General features: G+C 41.5%; 1 protein-coding gene across 1 annotated transcript in view; it reads left to right on the top strand.

Annotated features, from left to right (window-relative positions):
- The window catches only part of NDUFS1 (NADH:ubiquinone oxidoreductase core subunit S1), a 1,309,138-nt gene that overhangs the window by 141,003 nt on the left and 1,146,838 nt on the right, over positions 1-21,297 (top strand). The window contains exon 3 of the mRNA XM_044075860.1: positions 15,258-15,349. Coding sequence (XP_043931795.1) covers positions 15,258-15,349 — 92 coding nt within the window. The remainder of the gene's footprint in view (positions 1-15,257; positions 15,350-21,297) is intronic.

Here is a 21,297-nt window from a genome sequence, read left to right as displayed (position 1 = left end):
ACCGCCTTTGTGGAGTGGGACCACAGTTGCCGTACGCCACTCCTTGCGCATGTATCCTGTGGTAAGGCTGAGATTAAACAGCTGCCTTATGTGCGGGTGTAATTCCTCATTTAGCTCGTGTAGCACACAGCCGGGGACACCATCCGGTCCCATTGATGCTGTGTTTTTAGCTTTAGAGAGAGCAGCTTTCACCTGCATTTGAGATGTCTGGGAGGCTACACTCTGGGATAGTTATCTCTCCTTTAGGGGAGAGGGTGAAGTTTGCACTGAACCTGTCTGCCAGTATGTTGGCAATGTCTGTGGGTTCAGTGATTTTTGTATCATTTTGGACTAATTCTGAGCATATCTGGGAGTTTCCACCCAGGTTCCTAACATAGCTGAAAAAAAGGCCTTATGATTGTCCTTTGAATCCATGGCAATTTTTCTCTCAAAATTGGCCTTAGTTGATTTTATGAGTGCTCGTATTTTTTTACTAATAATGATCAGGGGTGACTTCCCTTTTATGGATTTTGTTCTATCATGTAATAGCTTTCTCCTCTTATTGTAAAGTTTGTTAATGGCTGGGGTCCACCAGACTGGACGTTTGCCCTTTGTGGAAAGAGTCTTGGTTTTATTTGGGATTGCCTGATCCATGCAGTCCTGGAAGTGTTCATAGAAGGCATTTGTAAGGGCTTCCGCAGCTTGGGTTGTGGTTTCCACTGGCTCAGGGGCCTTGAAGGATACCACACCAGTCTTGAGTAGTGTGAAGTTTGCTTTAGAGAAGTTCTTCACTGTGGTCTTTTTTGTTTGGGGTGGGGGTGGGATATGGATTTCCAGTGAGATTAGTTTATGATCAGATCTCACCAATGAGGGATATACTTCCGGTGTGGAGCATTTTGTCCCCATGTTTGTGTTAATTGTAGGCTTTATTATTGGTAGAAGATTGTGAATCGGATAATCCATTCAGCTTGCTCCCTTACTGTTTGTTCTTTTTATTTCCTATTTGGCCTGTTCTGCATCCAGAAAATGTCTTTGATCCTCCAGGAAGAAATGTTGTGTGTGCGCCTCTCAACAGCCACTGATCACTAGGATAAGCTAGCTTCTCTTATGCCGTATAAACACTGAATGGTCATTTCTCACAGACTCTGTTGTATCCACAGTTTTAGTAAGTTTCTCTCTTGCCATAATTTTGTCAAACATAGCCCTGTCTGCTGATATGATTGTATGCTTTTATCATGTATAGCTTTCAGATGCTTTTTCATAGCCAGATTTGGAGCATAACACATGATATGCCCCTTCAATTAATAAGCCCTACTATGTAATACCAAGTCAAGCTACTTCTTTGTACTTGCATAAAATAAATGCTGTTTCTTTCTTTCTTCCAGGTTTTCTTGTATACAAAAACAAATCTTGAACGTTCTGTGTGCTTACTATTCTAACTAAACTGTTTTTTTTGTAACTTCTCTACTAAAAAGCCTCATGTTCAGCCAGTATGTTCCTCTGTTTTAATCATCTTAAGCCTATTTTTCAATCCATTTATCATTTGACGTTTAAGTGAGACAGTGGAGAAATATGGTAACACCACTTAGTGCATTTGTTTTTATTTTTTCCTCCAAGTTTATTGGTCGTTTTGGGCCAGTTCCTAGCTTCTTTCAGCCCCCTGATATAAAAAACGCTAAACGCGCGTTAGCGCGGAGCTGCTACCGTTGCACACTAGGGCAGCGCCGGTTAAGCAGGTTTAAACTATTCGGGCTACCTAAAGTCCACTCTTCAAATTTTCCCTTAAAACTACCTTCCTCGAACTATACTACTGATCTAATCAGCGTATCCTATAACTAAAAAGATCATCTCTACTTGACTCCAAGTAGACTATTCTCTATCTGTTAAACCTAGCACTTGCTCCTACAGTACTTATTACCTTGATACGGCACTCTTGTCATAGTACCCCAAAAAGGCAAACCCCCATTTCTCGGTCACCCTCGTCCCCCGGAATCTTTTTTTAAAGTTTTTTTGTCTACTCCTTCTAGCATGTCGAGGGATCAGTTGATAGTGTCCTCTCCTGCTCAGCTAGTGAACCTGGGAATATTGAGGCAATGTTAAAATTGCCTCATGTACACAGACAACCCTCTCCTCCTCCCACAAAACACAAATACATGCGAGAGATGCAACTATACAGCCAAACTGGAGGCTGAGCTCTCTCAGCATAGGACTGGCAAGACCAGTCAGGAGGGGAAGGTTACCACACACACTATAGACCCAGTCTCACATAGTACCATCACAACCTCAAATCATACACATAAACACACAAAGACATACTCGGAGGCTCTGATCAAAAATCTACCAAAACAGCAGAGGCCACCAAAGCAGACACCCAAACAACCACCACCTCAGAAAACAACACCTGCAACACATAGACCTCACAGTCAGAGTGTCAAACAGTCACAGCCCTTAAGGCCAAACACAATGCCAGACACACTAGTCATTGGTGACTCCATAGTCAGACACACTGACGTCCCGCTCACCAGACTGAGTAAGGAGAAGGTCACAGTAAGCTGCCTGTCTGGCGCTAGAATCCGCCACATAACGCAAGCACTCAGGTCTCTCAACAGCAGGTACAAATACGACTCAGTCATTGTCCACGCTGGTGTAAACGACCTGAGACGTACCTCCTTGGACTACATGAAAAGAGACATTGAGGAGCTCTCTGATTATGTAGCCCAGGCAGGTATGACCCTGACCTTGAGCAGTATCCTACCTTCACCAAGAATGATGCCACAATACAGAGATAAGATGATCAGCTTTAACAATTGGCTTAAACACTGGTGTCATTCAAAGGGGATCCAGTGTCTGTCTGCCTGGGATGACATGCTGGACAAGCCACGCTGCTTCGCAAGGGACGGCTTGCACCTGTCACCCTGGGATTCCGGATATTGGCAAAGGCTCTTGCCACCCCATAGTGCCTTTTTAGGCAAGGCTCAAATTCTAAACCTACCACCCTAGAACACAAAAAGGAAAAAACTAAGGGTAATGCTGCTCAATGCCAGAAGTCTAAATCTCAAAATGCACGCACTCGAGGCCCTTCTCAGTATGGAGAACATCGATGTCTGTGCTGTGACAGAAACCTGGTTCAAGGCTCCTGAGAGCACCCCAGCACTATCAGGTTTTACCTCGTATCATGCGTTCCGGCCCCAAAATCCAGACAATACCAAGAAAGGAGGGGGAGTATCCATATTCATCAAGGACACCCACACCTCAAGACTGGTGGCAACGCACGATGCATCGGAGACCATCCAGGTGCAATTAACCATAGGCAAGACTGCTCTGCAAATTGTAGCATGTTACAGGCCACCCTCACAAACTCAGGAATCTCACATGGCCTTCCTGAAAACACTAGAGGGGATAAATGTATCACCAAACACCATCATACTAGGTGACTTCAATTACCCTAATATAGACTGGGAACACTACTCAAGCCCAAACACCCTAGCCCAAAAGTTCCTGGAATTCATAAACTCAAATGCCATGGAACAACTAGTCACCATCCCCACAAGAGGAGATAACATACTTGATCTCATCATCACTAACATGGGAGCACAATGTTCAACACCGGAAGTATACCCCTCACTGGTGAGATCAGATCACAAACTAATCTCGCTGGAGGTCCTCATCCCACCCCCACCTGAAATAAAAAAGACCACAGTAAAGAACTTCTCGAAAGCCGACTTCACACTTCAAAAGACTAGTGTGGTCTCCTTCAAGGCCCCCGAGCTGGCGGAAAACAGTACTCAAGCCGCTGAATCACTTACAAATGCCTTCTACCAGCACCTGCAGGACTGCATGGATAAGGCAATCCCAAGCAAAACAAAGACTCTTTGTACCAAAGGCAAGTGTCCAGTCTGGTGGACCCCAGCCATAAACAAACTCTACAACAAAAGGAGGAAGCTACTACAAGATAGAGCAAAATCCTTAAAAGGTAAGACACCCTTGATCACTATAAGTAAAAAACTAAGAGCTCTCATAAAATCATCCAAAGCAAATTTTGAGAGAAAAATAGCTAAAGACTCAAAAGACAATCATAAGGCCTTCTTTAGCTATGTTAGAAACCTGGGAGGAAACTCCCAGATATGCTCAGAACTAGTTCAAAATGATGTGAAGATTACTGATCCTACAGACATTGCCAACATACTGGCTGACAGGTTCAGTGCAAACTTCTCCCCCCCCTCCCCCCAAAAGGAGAGATATCTATACCAAACGATTGCAGCCCCAAAAACATCTCCAACGCCCAAGTGAGAACTGCTCTCTCCAAAGCAAAAAACACAGCATCCATGGGACCTGATGGTGTCCCCGGCTGTGTGCTCCACGAACTCAATGAGGAATTAAACCCACAGCTAGGACAGCTGTTTAATCAAAGTCTTACCTCTGGATACGTACCCAGGGAGTGGCGCACTGCAACTGTGGTCCCACTTCACAAAGGCGGTGCCTCCACCGACCCTGGAAATTACCGGCCCATTAGCTTGACAAGCCTTATCTGCAAAGCCATGGAGAGGATCATAATGGACCTCATAAATAAAGACATAGGGAATTTGCAGACTTTGGATCCAACCCGGTTTGGCTTTGTCAAAGGGAGATCATGCCTTTTAAACTTGGTTGACTTTTTCGAAACAGTCACCAAAGCCATTGATGAGGGAAAGGCAGTCCATACAGCCTACCTCGATCTGGCGAAGGCCTTCGATACAATACCCCACTCGGGTATCATTGATAAACTCATCAGCTTAAATGTTAACCCATACATCACAAGATGGGTTGCAAACTGGCTGAGTGACAGAACCCACAGGGTCAGAGTTGCTGGCGCCATGTCAGACTCAAAGCCTGTCACAAGTGGTGTCCCACAGGGCTCAGTCCTGGGCCCACTCTTGTTTGGCATCTACTTTTCCAGTACAAGCAAACACAGGAGGGTTATGGCTGACAAAGTTTGCAGATGACTGCAAACTGGGCGCCATAGTAGAAAACACATCTGACACAGATATCCTCCAGAAGGGTCTCACAGAAACGGATAACTGGTGCCAGAGCCATGGCCTAAAGTTAAATGCCAAAAAATGTATAGTCATACCCTTCGGGAAAAACAAGGTTACCCCTAGCTACCAAATAGGTGGCAATCCACTGAGCACAGAAGAAGTTATCAGGGACCTGGGGACCCAGGTTGATAGTAGTCTGTCATTCGACACCCATGTAGCTAAAGTAGTTAGGAAGACCTTCTACATTGCCCACCTTATCATGAAGGGATTCTCATCTAGATCAAGGGAGGTCATAGTCTCCCTTTACTCATCACTCATCAGACCAATGATTGAGTACAATGCCCCATTCGGAATGTATCTGACCCGACACTTGCAGCAGCTGGAGAGGCCACAGTTCCTCACCAAAAGGATAAAGGGTCTCAAAATCTGTCCTATGCTGCCCGACTGAAAGAACTCCAGCTCTATTCAGTCGCCACCGCTTGCTCAGAGGTGACCTTTGCCTAACATACAAGGCCATGTCAAACCCAGATTTGATGAATATGCTTCACCTCAAAAAATCTAGATCCATCAGAGCCACAAGGGCGGGAGACTTAAACCTCGACACGGCTATTAATAGAACGTGCTGGAGGGATAGATTCATCACCCAAAGACTCCCTATGCTGTGGAACAAAATCCCGGTATATGTGAGGCACAGCACCTCGCTGGCCTTGTTCAAGAGAAATCTTGACCAATGGATGGGAGATCGCAGATATATCCCAGGGATTACCTCAGTGTCACTGCTCGACAGAGGCACAGCAAAATAATGGGTATAGTTCCCCATACTAAAGGGGTGGCGTAAGCCACAAAACTATGGGCTAGGCTTGTAAATGCCCTCGGGCAGATAGCCTAGTATGAACCTATGAACCTAAGTTAATAGAACTCATCTTCAGTACTAAAACTTTGTTTCACTGAACAGCAACAAGGCTATTCTCCGGTAGTTATTTCTTCCCTTTTTCAGGTTGATTTTCTGATACCATCTCCAAATGTCTTTGCTGGCATGTTACCACACATAACTGAATTTTACCCATTTGATAACTTTTACTTGTATTTGTAATAATTTCCCAAGTTTTCACAGTAGCAGAGCTGTAATCGGCTTGCTACTTAGTGTGCATTTATCTTGGAAGTCAGCTCTACAACATGGTTAATGTAATTTTTAGCTTTTTTACTAGAGAAGAGAGCCACTTATCCTGCCTACAGCTTGTTTTACTGAGAAGGATTAAGCAACTTTACCTTCAGTCCAGCAGCAAATTATGTGGTTATAGCTGTCTTGTCATATCACACTCTTTGTTGCTGTTGTGCTTTAACTAGGTGCTCCTTTGTCAACACCTTGATCTCCATGAGCTTGCTTCTGAAATTTAGGACATAATCCTACAATACACATGTTATGGTAATCACATTCACACACTCACTTGTCAGAAGTTAAATTGAGTTCAGCACACCCTGTGGCCATTACAAGTTTTTGTCATTTGAGTTATTTTAGATTCATGAGGCGTTTTATACATAGGGGAGATGGGGCAGGTTAGGTATCTGTGCTACTTGCACATAAACTGATATGTGGATTTCTTTCAGCATGGTCTGTATCCACCAGACCATTTGTGGATGCTAGAGGTTGACCTCTAGCTGTTTTACCAACAACACTTCCACAAATAGGTCAGCAAATCTGACATGAGGTTAGTACTTTGTCAGTATTTCCTGAAAAGAGGTACCCTACTGAAAATGGCTAGCATAGCATTTGCCTGCATAAGTTTTGTGGGCAAGATAGTTGCTGCCTATGGGCACCTATTAGCAAGCAAAATGGTTAGTGGTACCTGAAAAGATATCTCTTATTGCCTAAGTTGAAGTGGACTAAACAAGCAAGTTTTGTTCCTAATTTTTTTAACCTACAGGTGTCTAGTTCATCTGTGGTTTCCTTCTTAGCAGTGCTTTATTCCCCTTCTACCAGAATAGAGTATAGGTTGTGGTAGTTTTCAACATTTGTGACTTAGAACATCTCACCTCTTCTTTCGTGCTTCTTTTCCTTGCTCCCTTACATGGCTTTTGTTCCCTGCATTTTGCTTTTGGAAATATGGACTTTATATACAATGGAAACTTCTAACTGCAAGAATCATTCACTGGACACATTGCAGATGCTGTGAAGAGCACTTCTGGCTAACATCAAAGATTGAAACAATATTAATTTCATGAACTTCAATCATACTTTGACTTAAGAATGGGGTCCATTCTTGTCATGCTATTAGAAACCCAAAAGACTTGGAGAAATTAAAAACACAAGACCTTGATGCATACCAGAACCACCAGTGGCTTTTCTCTGTGTATGAGGGACCTGCTGTGGTGGTTTAGTGTCCCCCTTTTGTTAACTTATACTTGGTTGTAGTACTAGGTAACCTATTTTGTATAGTTGCATCCTTGAGAGTATACAAGTCACCTTTTCAGCTTTAGTGCATTGTCATTCATTCAACTAGATTCTTATAGCGGGTTCCTATTACAAGACCGAAGATCCATTCTTTCGAATGAGTCTTATTCGAACTTAAAAGACTGAAAAGGCAAAATATTGAAGCGGCTTTTAAGCAAATTCTTTCCCAGGGAAAGAATTCGCTTGGCTGCTTCATTACTTTGCAGTTTTTGGCACTGTAGTGTGGTCACGGAGTTGATATATATAAGTAAGGCGGTGTGGAGGGCGAAGCCCCCCACTTAATGTAATGTTTTAAAGTGTTTTTTTAGTTGGAACAGCGATTATTTTTTCTCCCCCTTGAGAAAAAAAATTGCTGTTCTAACAGTTTGACATTGTAAGCTTTCGCTTACATAGTGTCGATTAATCACTGTTCGCTTTAAGCGTTTGGTGATGTAATGTAGACCCCTTATAGCTAGTGTGAAGTACACTGGGGCCTCCTTATCTTAAGGTCTCCCAACATTCTGGATGTTGTAATTTTTCCCCTAGTAAAGGAAATGCTTATTTTTGCAGTGAAATTACTACTGTGTAATTTTTTTTTTTATGTGCTCTGTGTATGTCAAGTGAAAACATTCACTCAAACTATCTTTCTTTTTCCCCTCATAATATTAAACATTTTAATAAAACAAGCATTGCCTTACCCATGAGCAGAGTAGTTAAAATCCTCACCATTGCCCATTGTTGATTTGCTGCTCATGTTCAGATACCAAAGTAAAACTATCAAAATATTTCCTTCATACTGAAGAAAAACAGTTCAGTACTGACCTGGAATACAGGGCTATTTTTTCACACTTTCTTTTAGGGTGCATTTAATAATTTCTTGTCATGGGCACAGTGCATGCTGCTGTTCTGTTTTACTCTGTACTTTTTTCTAAATTGAGATGTCTGTTCTGAAACTCCATTTCCAGTTTCATAGAGTTTTGAGAACATTTGGGGATGTGTTGAGTTTATTTTGTTACATGCATAACCTCTGCCAGGCTGTCTGCAAATTTGTTGGACTGCTCCATAGCCACATATCTTGACCAGATCTGTATGCAGGGGTCCCTTTAATTTTCGATCTTTGGTGATGACTGCAATACTGACATTTTCCATACTCCACAGAAGTCAGATTTCCTTTGTTCAGAGCTACTCTGTCTAAAACAAAATAATTGATGTTCAGTGTGTACTTCTATATATTTGCTTTCCAGATGCAAATAAGTATAGACAGACATACAGGCACACTCACATTTTGATGAGGGATGGAGTTTAACTGTGCTCCACTGCCATTGGTTAATGATTTGGGGCAGAATTATGGTCTCTGTCTGAATTGTTTTTCTATAACTGAGAGAATTGGTCTGAAGAACGTAAGTTATATACAGTGTTGCCCTTGGAGTATGGGCAGTACCAGCCACACTCCTACAGATTTCACACTGTGCAGCTAAGTAAACAGTTTTAACCAGTGGCTTCCCAGGGATTTGATGCCCTTCATGTCAGTCTAGTTCCTTAAACTGCTGTCATACCAACAAGAACTGTATCTTGCCCAAGCTGTTGCTTTCACACACACATGCATACAGTGATTTCCAGGAGGACAAATAACTTTCAGTACTGCAGTCTATTCTTGCTTTTACAGAAGCATAAGCCAGATCTGTCTGGCACACCCAGGGCACAATTGATCACTCTTAAATCAAGTGTACTGTAACTTATAATAGCTATAGCTGAACAGCCTTTCTCTATTCAGAAATGCATATATCAACAATTTACCATTTTTTCAATTATCCTTATATATGTTAATAAACTAGCATGTCTTTTTTGAATTTAGTAATGAGTTTTTCTTTAAAAATGGCAACAGAAAGTTAAGCATTTGCACAAAGGGATATAAAATCGACTATTTGAACAGACTGAAAAATATCATCCCAAGTTAGCCTAATGCTGTATTAAGTGAAGATGACTCTAATCTACCTATCTCTGTGTTGCAAATAGATCAGGAAGTCCAGCAGCGAGAGTTCAGCGTTACTCGAATTGGGTAGTTTCTCTTCTCAAACATGTTTCATGGGGTACTTCAGAGGAAAGCACTACCCTTTTTGCATAAGATAAGATAAGATAACGAAGTCTTGATCCTTTACTTCTTGTACTGAGTTAAATTGTAAATTAAAATATCCCCTCTAGAAGCAAACTAGAAAGTTCCAGATAGGGTAGCATAACTTTAGACAGGAATAAACTATTCTAATGTGTTTATAAAGTAGTTTCTTTTCAAGATGCTACTACATTTCTGTGGGAAAAAAGTTACTTGTGAAAATATCTTTACTGTACTTTTCTGTAGATTTTATACAGATTCTCACAGTTTACTTGTCTAGTGCATATTCACTAAAAACAGTTGTATGTTTAGTAGTGTTCTCGATCTTCTGTCCATTTACACTGCCGGTGTCAAAATTGTAGAAGCTAACAGCAAGGAACCCTGCTTGATTAGATATTTGGGTTTTTCCTTTACACATGTCGCCACTGGGTAGCTTTGTTTGCAATATTCCCTGGGGTGTGTGACTGCTTGTGAATCTCCAACTACATAAGTTTGCCTAACTCCGGTGTCCTCCTTTTTTTGCCACTTCTAATTTGGCTTATGATCCTACCTTTCATTGGTAAAGTTCCTGTATGTCTCACACACATACAGATCAGCAGAATCTTGTTGACACCAGTTTGCAAGACCGGATCCATACTGGCATTGCCTGCATTGTCTTGAGAGGAGCACAGTGTTGGCTACAGTAAGGGCTAGAGTTTCAAAATTGCAACTTAATATTATAGATAGTAGAGTGCTGCTTACCTTGTAACCAAGCAAGAGCAAGCAAGAAGGGAAGATGTTTGTAGCTGTTGGGGGTCAGGTTTACTACCCCCTCCCCCAAAAATCCCATGCCAGGAATAAAAAAAAAAAATGTAAAGAACATGTGATTTGAGAAATCCCAACACCCCAATATGAGCAGTATTCTCACAAAAGATTTAAAGGTCCCAGGAGTTTCTTTAATGGATACTTCCCTGGTGATAGAGGTGGACTGCAGAAACTGGCGTTCCACAGCCCTCTTCCCAGAAGCTAGCAACAGACCTCGAAGGCTTACCTAACCCTCCAACTGTGGAGGTATTCTGGAGTCAAATATCCCTACCTCTGACTGTGGGACTGGCCATCGTATTAGACAGATGAATCAAGGAAATAAATTCCAAAGACTAACAAATTCCCTTTTTAGAGATTACAAAGACCACAACTATCCACTTCCAGACATCCCATCATGCCTGAAGCTAGCAGCCGAATTAGTGATGTGCAGCCTGCTAGCAAAATGACCCATTCAGAGTTTCCACCAGACAGGATCAGTGATTTACTTCACATTCTTTTTTAGTTCTTCCCAAAAATGGGTGAACTCGGGCCAGTGTTAAAATCTCAATGGCCTACATCTTTACTTAAGGAAAAACATTCTGGATGGTCACTATGCATTTAATCTTCCCATGCATTCCGGAAGAAGATTGAGTGGGTCTTTGGATTTTCAAGATGTCTTAAGTAAAGGTAGCAGAGGTGTCAAGGTAACTCCTACAGTTTCAGAGTGGGGATAGTCTATTACCAGTTTGCAACCTTGCCCTTTAATCTCACCACCGTTCCTTGGTTGTTTAAAAGGATCATAGTGATTTGAGGCTCACCTGTGACTACTAGGAATAAGTCATCTCATGTTTAGGTGACTAACTCATAGCTGCAACCTTGAGAGGTTCTTATGCATTCAGTAGACTACTTACTTTAGGCCTGCCTGTCTTTATGGAATTGCTGTGAACACTGCATAGTCACTTTGGGAGCCTTTAGAGACCCAGACTTTTTTATAGGTTGTTTAGCTGGATGCTAGATTAAAATTGGCTAACCCTTACCTGAATGAATTTTATCATTTCAGTCTTCTGTCAGATTTCTTCTACAGCATCTGTCTTTCCAGCAACCCTCATTTTAAGATTGTTGTTACCTGTGGCAGTAACAGTGTACATGGTACAGTCCCCCAGATTTCATGAGAGTATTACAGTGGACTTTTGTGGACTCTACACATTCAGTAATGTCAGTTGGAGTATCCCATGGATCAAACTATTCGACTATCCAAAGTCTGCCAAAGACATAGTCACTGGGGGCTTCATTTCTCCCATTCTGATAGAACTGTTTTTTTTTTTTTTTTTTTTTAATCTCAATTTTCCCAAGTCATAAACACTGAAATCACAGTCACCACTGATTTATTTATTTATTTTACATTTGTTAACCAGGAGAGTCCGACTGGATACATGTCCATTTTCAGCGGAGGCCCGGGGAGAAAAGCTCCAGGTACATAACAGACATATGAACATTGTTAATGCAAAAAGGAAGATAGTTGAGTTCTAAATACAATATAAAGATACATCACATCTTGGGAAAAAAATAACAGCAGCATATAAAAAAAAACATAGGTCAGTTACAAAGGCGAGGTGCCTTGTTAAAAAGCGGTTAAGGATAGTGAGGTAAGAGAAGGGTAAATGATAGTGGTTAATCAGGTTTGGAACAGGGACATTGCCAGAAAGTATTGAGATGGGGTTTAAGCTTTTTTTTGAATTGTAGGAGTGAAGGTTCTGAGGTGAGCATGGTCGGTAGGGAGTTCCACATTTTACCTACAAAGTTTGAGAATAGAGAATCCCCAGCAGAATTATTGGCTTTGGTAGTTTGAGCTAAGATCTTATTGGAGGCCGGTAAAGATTGCAGGTTAATATAGGGGTGAATGATGTTTTTCAGAGCTGGTGATTTCTCTGGGTGATACAGTATCTGGTGAGCCGTTTTGAGTTGGCTGGAAAACTCTAACCACCCTAGTTGCTTCAAGTTAGTGCAGTGGTGCGTTCTAAAGGTGGAATTTGTGGCAAATCTAGCTATGTGATTGTAACAAGAAGCAAGTTTGTTAAGGGTTGTCTTGTTTAGGTTTGTAAAGAGGGGGGAGGCATAGAAAAGAGTTGATAGTAGGTGTGTGCTGGCAATTGTAATTTTAGCATGAGGAGTGAGAAAGTGTTTTACTTTATATAGAGAGAGCCAAGCTTTTTATTGACTGTTTTGATGGTTAGATTGAAATGGGTGTCAAATTTAAGGGAGTTATCAATGGTAACACCTAATAGCTTTGTGTGAGCTTCTGGTGATGTAGTGATTCCATTGGAGGATGTAATAGAGAAGGTGGGGGGAAGAGTCTTGTTAGTGGGTGAGAAAGTAAGTAGTTTTGTTTTGTTGGGGTTGAGAACTAGTTGACGACTTGAGAACCATTTTTCTATTAGGTTGAAGGTGTCTTGGGTTGAAGCAGTGAGGTCTGCCAGGTTGGAGGCAGTGCCGATGATAGTCGAATCATCTGCATATTGAATGCATGTGGCATGGGGGGTGATTGTGGGCAGGTCGTCAACAAAGATGGTGAAGAGAAGAGGGCCAAGAATAGATCCTTGGGGAACTCCAAGTGTAACAGGTAGGCATGTGGATAATTTGTCCTGCCATAGAACAGCTTGTTGCCTATTGGACAGGTAGGATTGGAACCATTTCAGCGTGGAATTGCTGAGTGATAGTTTTTTTAATGTATGGAGGAGTTGAATGTGGTTCACCATATCAAAGGCATTGGAGAGGTCTAAGAAAAGAGCAGATGATGGTTTATTATTGTTTCTGAAGTTATTGATGGTATTAGAAAAGGATAGTAGGGCTGATGTGGTACTGTGATTTGGCCTGAAGCCATGTTGGGAGTTGGCTAGAATTTTATTTTTGGTGAGGTGTTCCATCAGTTGTTTGTGGACACACTTTTCCATAATTTTGGCTAGGGGTGAAAGTATGGCTATAGGTCTGTAGTTGGTTAGCTCTAGTGAGCTACCACCTTTATGGAGAGGAATAATGTGGGACATTTTCCATATGGAGGGGATGAAGGCTTCTGACAAGGTACGGTTTATGATTATGGAGACGGGATAGGAAATGGCCTCAGCTGCTTTTTGCAGAGTATCCCATGGGATGGGAGGGGGGAATCTTTTGGGACAGACCATTCAAGGGCCTTTAAACTCAACAAGAGGTCTCTGCGCACTCTGATATCCTGGAGATGAGGATGTCCTAGTATTGCAGGCCTTTCAGGACCCACTTCCGCATTGTGCAATTTCCAAACACTGAGACAATATGTCCGTATGGTACATCAACAAACTAGGGACCCTGGTCCTGACCTTTGTGTTGAGTAGCCGTGAGGTTATAGGAATTGATTCACAAGTTTCTGTTGGCCTGACGAGGAATGTATGTTGCTAATTTGCTAACAATGAGTACCTGTCTTGGAAAACAGTATTGCTAATGACTGCCTCACTATCTGTGAGTGTAGGAAATGGACAGCATCTTATCAGCCTCCATATATGTAATTTTTCATAAACATAGGATAACTGTACGAACTAATCCTGCCTTCTTGATAAAGGCAGTTTGACTTGAGCTTTAATCTCTGCATACGTTTGCTGCCATTTTTTCCAGAATCCTTAGTGGAGGAAAATGTAAGCTGCATTGTCTTGATAGTCACAAAGAACTAAGATTACACTTGCATGGAACAAAGATCTTAAGATGATAAATTCTTCTTTTGCTCTAACCGCTTTGGCCAGAAGATTTCCAACTATTCTTTACTAATCTTTAATACAAAGTAAACCTAGAGCTGACTTCTAGTTCTACATCTTCAGCCTACTTTAATAATGTAGATGTTTGGGATGTTGCAGTGTGGGCTTCTCCCAATACTTTTGCGAAAAGCTACAGTCTGTATGTGATCTCAAGATCCAGGTTTTCCTTCAGAGCCTCTGCCTCTGTGGTATTCTGTCATGATTGATTTATTTATTTATGTATTTATTTATTTATATTTGTTGACCGGGATTGTCCGACTGGACGTAGGTCCATTTTCAGCGGAGGCCCGGGGAGAAAAGCTCCAAAGTTAAAATAAACAGACAGTAGTCACATTGGATTACATAGTGATTAACAATTTGCATAGCAATTACTTACAACATATTTACAGATGAAGAACATAGTACATCAGTAGACAACTAGAATCTTTATCTGTGAAGTACATAACAGACATTCACAAATGTTACAAGAAGAAGTTCCTGCTGTATAATAAGTACTGGCTTATGAGTATCTGATCTTGCTATAATCAAGGTATGATGAAGCCACCACATTGTACAGCTGGAGTCTTGGTCTAGCTGTTGAAGTGTAAGGACTGAGTCGCATAAGATGTGAAAGTTACATACTTTCCATAATTATAGATCTTCGGTTACAGTATTATCCACTCTGTAGTGGCCTATTTGACATCAGTGGAGGCTTGCAAGTAGACTGTGTATGTTTAGACATCTGTGCTAGGATGCATTTTTATATTTTGTTTTCTTAGTACTTCAGTCATCAAACTCCATCTGGAGAAGAGACTGAAGTGAATTGCATTATGGGAGTGAGTGGAGCAATGCAAACAGTAGAGTTTCCTGAGATGCTGGCATGGACCCTCCTAAGGCAACTAGTCCTTCTACTGAACTGGGCAAACATGGATCTTAAAGACATTTTGGTATGTTACATGCATAACTTTTGTGTAGGTAACCATGAATATGCTTGTGGAACTTTTCTCTTTGGACCCTTCTGTGAAAATTTATTTCATTTCAGGGTAACATTTCAGGTGACAATCTCTGTAAACAAAGAATAAGTACATCATCACTGAAGTTTTGTTTCAGATAATTTCTTACTACTATTTTTTTATAGTTTTAGTCTTTATTTTATTGAATTGGTTTCCTGTTTTTTGCAGTTCGTACATCAGTTACTGCAGCAAGCAATCTGATTGAAGTTTTTGTGGATGGAAAGCCTGTCATGGTGGAGCCAGGAACAACTGTTTTACAGGTATGAATTTTAACCAGTTTCATTCAGCATTTTTTTGAAAGTGGCTTGAATATGGGTCAAGTGTAAGAGATTACAAAGGGGCTATTGATTTATGATTTAAAAAAAAAAAAAATTAGCACTCTCTCGATAGGTGCTCTACAGTATTGGAATTGATAACGTTAACGGTGGCTTTCATTTAGCTATGGAGGTACATACTTGCAGTGTCAGACACTTTGGGAATAAATCCATGAATCTGAATAATATAATATGGTATGAATGTTTTTATCAGTTGTTGGCACTGCAAAATTGTGAAATTGTAGTACTCTTACATTTCTTGTATATGTTAAATTTAAGTATATGAAAAGGCAGTATGTAATGAGGTCGTATGTTACTGTTCGTAGCATTTTTGAAATGATTATTGTTATTGGGGCATCGGGTAAATCAAAATCCATAAGAATAATGTACTATAGGAAACCATCAATGTGTAGGTAAAATGGGTATTTAGAATTTGGTAAAAATTGGCAAATATTCCTAAGTATTACTAGGTGATCTAAATTATCTGCAGATGGATTAGAAAAACATGCTCTTGCTCTCCAGTAGAACAAGAACCTTTTTAGATATACTCAGTCAGTATAGTTTCTCTTAGCTTGCTTGGAGCTAGCTGTTGGGATAATGTATTGGCGATTGTTCTAACTAGCTGTGTTGGCGTTGTGAAAAGCATTGTTTTTGGGGTCATTTTGGAGTTATCGGACCACTACATTTTATTAAAGTGTAATGTTATAAATTTTGATCTAAAAAAGTATGGTTCCAGATTAATTGATTCACACCATTTGTACTGATTTTATTTTATTTATTGGACTTGTTGATAACTAGAAATGGATTCTAACTACTCTTCTCCATGTTATCTGGCAAAGTGGGGAAAAACTTCATCTAATTTTATTTTTTGTTTTGTTTTTGGTAAAGCCACTACATTTACAGTGCCTTTTTGGTGGTCTAAGAAGTTACTGAAGTTGTATAAAGTGTATTCCAAAAGTTTAGCATACGTTCCATTCAAGGAAATAATTTAATAGAATGTTCAAAGGTTTACATATGCATTAATTTAAGAAAAAAATCTGTTTTTTTTTTTTTTTTTGAAATGAGGTTACCCAGTGATAGGAAGTCATAAACATATACATCATTGAACTAAAATTATTTTATTAAATTGTTAGTAATTAATGGAATATTGACTGAGAATTCTGTTTCAGTAGTTAATGAATATATTGACTCAGAATTCAGTAGTTATTACAGCAATTTTTTAAATTCCGTAACAGTGAAGGACGATATGGTCTCCCATAGTTTGTCTGACCAAGTTAATTTTATCCTGTTATAATACCCAGCGATACAGTTGTTAGATCATTAAAAGTCATTAAAGAAACAGCTAAGTGACCACATAGAACTAAATAATATGCTTGGGGTTTTAAGTTTTCAATACAGAAATCAACCTTGGCTCCTGTTTTAAGCTCTGTATATATTCTGTGGCTTACTATATGAAGGAATTGTTCAAATTTCTAGATTAAAATCATGAATTGCCCTGTTTTTTAAAAAAAAAGGATAACTGGTCACTACTCAAACTATAGGCCAATAGGTTTAACCACAATTTTTGGTAACTGTTTTGAAATATATCTTTTGGAACTGATGATGATGCCAGAGTGTAGTGTCAGATGTCCTTCATGGATGCATCTGCAGTCATAACAAGTGGGTTGTCCTGTCGTCAGGCAGCCCTGCAGTCGGCCGGATTCCAAAGTCCGGGTCCGGCTTCGGCTGATGTCGCACTTCACCCGACGTCATCTCTGTTGGTCTTCGGGTATATAAGCATCAGCCGACGCCATTTTCCCCAGTCTTTCTTGCCGCGTGGCTCAAGCAGAAGCTGTTCGCAAGTGCCGGTTGGTCGGATCCAGAGATTACTTCACCGAATACTACCAAGACTTCTAAAGCTAAGTACCCGCTGGGGACTCTTTCTTGCCTCAGCCGATGTCAGAAAAAGTTAACAATTGTTTAACCTGTGGGAAACAAATACCTCATAAAGATTTCCACTCTTACTGTCTGCCTTGTTTAGGCCCAGCCCACGACGTAGCAGCCTGTTCGCCTGTGCTCTTTCAACCGATTTAACGCTTAGGCGCCGGTCGGAGTTTGCAGAACAGTTTTTCGGTTCTGATTTTGCGTACATTATGCCGCCGGATCCTCCAACTACCCAATCTACTAAAAACGCAAAGATAAAGACCGACACTCGTGGTCCGCGGTTTCGCCGAAACCACGGTAAAGCAAATCATGAGTGTCTCGGTTTCGCCGAAACCGAGAAAACTGATCAAAGTACAGCTGAACCTATTCTACAACTGAGGCCCCTGCTACAACTCTTGAATCGACCTCAGAACTTTTAGCCACTACGGTGGTTGACTTATCAGACACCATCCCCTTGGATGTCTCTACCCCAGCACGTGGTGCTGCTAGGCCTCCAGCAGCCATGTCCATTAAGGCCTTCGCCAGGGCTAAAGCAGCCAAAACTACTAAAACAGTGCCTGTTAAACCCCCACATCCAGGCCCTCTTCTAGCTCTCAAATGCTTTCTTTGGCAGAAGATTTAATTTCTTTAATTAGGGATCTCAATCTCACCCAGACAGGGCCTCTCAGCCCCAGAGAAGAGACCTAGGGCAGAGCCCCTGAGCCAGTGTCTTCTGATGATTCTGCTGATGAATCAGACATAACTGACCAGCCAGAGGCTCCCTTCTCCAATTTTGAAGATTCTGATGCTGAAGAATCCATTCCAGCTGCTTCCCCACCAGAAGAATTCTCCTTTGGGGAAACCTTGCATGCCATGCGAGAACAGTTCCAATGGCAGCAACAGGATTTTTCAGACTCCAGAAAAGACTTAGGACCTTTCTGCACCTCCCACAGCACAGGCCCTTAGCTATACCTCCTGTTCTCTGTGGTGGATGATGCTTTCAATGATGTTTGCTCCGCTCCAGATTCTTTACCCCAGCCCCTGCCAAACCAGACAGATTTTACAGGGTGCCAGATACTCATCACCACCTTTACAAGGCCCCACTTGCAGACCCAGAAACTATATCCCAGGGTCCCAAGGCAGTAGCCATGACCATAGCTAAAACCCTATTCCTTCTGAAAGGGAAGCAAGGTCATTAGACAGATGGGGTAAAAAGGTCTACACTTCAGCTACTCTCTCAGCTAGAGCTTTAAACTGTCAGTTTCACATGATACAATACCAAGAGTTTATGCTCGATCAGTTAACTTAAAAACTAACCACAGATGAATCTCTTGATAAGAAATATGTATTAGAGATGGTAAATAACATACAACAGGTTAGCAACCATTCCTTAAAATGTGGCTATGATGCACTGGAGGTTTCATTTAGATCAGCCATGACAGGCACAGTGATAAGAAGGCATGCATGGCTAAAGGAACAAGTTTTACCGGATCATGTTAAAGCTAAGTTGCTAGATGCTCCTATGGACAAGACAAGTTTGTTTGGTACACCTGCCCAGCAGGTTATGAAGAAAATGGAAGAGAAGGCAAAATCTGTTCAAACTGTTAAAGATTTCTTGCAGGTTCAACCCCCAAGGTTTAGCAGGAACTGGCCTGCCAAAAGTTGGTCCTTTCCTGACTCCACAAAATTTCAAAGGGGCAGGAATAGACGCCCCAGAGGCAGAAACCAATCCAGAGGAGGTGCCTACAGAGGACGACAGTGGCAAGGTAACAACAGAGGCACAGACACAGCCACTGCCACTACATCAGCACAACCACAGTGACTTAATCATAAATCCGCCTACCAGGGAACAAATAGCAGCTCCTCTAGGCGGAAAGTTAACCTTATTTTCAAAGAACTGGCACTACATAACAAAAGACAAGTGGATTTTACAAACCATAGATCAAGGTTACCGGTTTCACTTCCACACTTTACCAGTCAAAAGAGGAATGCCAAATCTACCTCCAAATCAAAAACAGAGGCTCTACGCCAGATAATGGAGTTAGCAAACATGAGAGCTGTGGAAAGAGTGCCAACAGCAGAACAAGGAAAGGGGTTCTATTCCAGACTATTCCTAGTTCCAAGAAAGGAAAAAAGTTGGAGACCAATTCTTGACCTGTCCACCTTAAATACATACATCATTGTCCCAAAATTCAAAATGCTGACCCTACAGCAACTTCTTCCCATGCTGGGCAAGGAGTCTTGGCTGGTAACTCTAGATCTCAAGGAGGCATACCTGCACGTCCCCATTCGACCAATCTGCAGAAGATCCCTCAGATTTCTTGCAGGATCAGAGCACTATCAATTCTCAGCATTGCCCTTTGGCTTATCTACTGCGCCCAGAGTATTCACAAAATGCCTGGCATCAGTAATCGCCCATTGCAGACTACAGGGAATTCAAATTTACCCATACCTGGACGACTGCCTGCTACAAGGGGACAACAAAAGCAAGCTGACAACGGATTTGCAAAGGGTCATTTACTTGCTACAAGGACTGGGATACACAGTCAATTTACAAAAGTCAAGGCTGATACCATCCCAAACAAGGACATTCTTGCTGAATTGGACACAGTACAGCAAATGGCATTCCTGACTACAGAAAAACAAAAGAACTTCCTCTTTACTTCTTGGCACTAACAAAACTGAACAAGTTAACAGCAAGAAAAGTTCTGCAGGCCTTGGGCTTCATGGCATCATGCATAATCTTGGTCCCATTTGCCAGACTACATATGAGGAAACTACAGTGGTACCTAAAGAATTTATGGTCCCAACACAGACACAGTCTAGAAACAGAAATCCCACTAATTCCATGCTTAAAACAGGAGTTCCTATGGTGGGCTCAGGCATGCCAGTCAAACCCAGGCCTACCCTTTCGCAGATGTCAACCAAGCCAGACCATCACAACAGACGCTTCAGACCTAGGATGGGGCGCCCACATGCTGGACAAATGCGTGCAAGGATTGTGGACACAGGATCAACTTCACCTGCACATCAATCTAAAAGAAATGCTGGCAGTAAAACTGGCAATCCAAAAGTTCAAACCATTTCTCAAAGAGGGCCAGTTGATGATAAGGACAGACAACACCACAGTCATGTGGTACATCAACAAACAGGGAGGCACTCATTCATACCCCCTATGCAGAATGACCTTGGAGCTGTGGACCCTGGCACTCGGCTACAACATTCAGTTACAGGCAATATTTGTACCGGGAAAGACAATTGTCTAGGAGAAATATTAAGCAGAACCACTACGGATGTCCACGAATGGAAGCTGCACCTGAGTAACTTCAAGACCATGACAAAGAAATGGGGAATGCCACAGATAGACCTATTCGCATCACCTCTCAATCACCAGCTCAAAAATTCTGCACAAGGACATTCCACCCACTAGCATGGAAAGTGGACTCACTCTCCATCAACTGGAAAGGCCTAACAGCATATGCATTCCCACCTCTTCCTTTGATACACAAGGTACTACTAAAAATCAAGGAAGAACGTCCAAAGATAATCCTGATAGCTCCAAACTGGCCAAGACAACACTGGTACCCACTACTGAAGAGCATGTCTCGAACAATATGTGGCCAATACCCCTGATGCCTTTGATGTTAACTCAGAACAACTACAGCATCATACATCCAAACCTAAAACGCTGCAACTGACTGCATGGAACATCACATAGCAGCAGCTAATCCAGAACTTTCACAAAGAGTTAAAGACATTATTCTTGAAGCGCGCAGACCTTCAACAAGAAGGAACTATGCTGGAAAATGGAAAAGGTTTGTCATTTGGAGTACGGAACGAGGAAAAGAGGTGTCAAACATAGATATGCCTAACATTCTGGAGTATCTGGCCGAACTTCTTCATTCAGGCCTGTCCTACTCCTCCATCAAGATACATGCATCAGCTATTTCAGCAGAATACAGCTTTGATCCACCTGTTTTTCGCACCCTTTG

The sequence above is a fragment of the Protopterus annectens genome, chromosome 6.part1 (assembly GCF_019279795.1).
Source record: "Protopterus annectens isolate FY-2018-M chromosome 6.part1, PAN1.0, whole genome shotgun sequence".
Taxonomy (NCBI): Eukaryota; Metazoa; Chordata; order Ceratodontiformes; family Protopteridae; genus Protopterus; species Protopterus annectens.
This window is presented reverse-complemented; position numbering and strand designations above follow the sequence as displayed.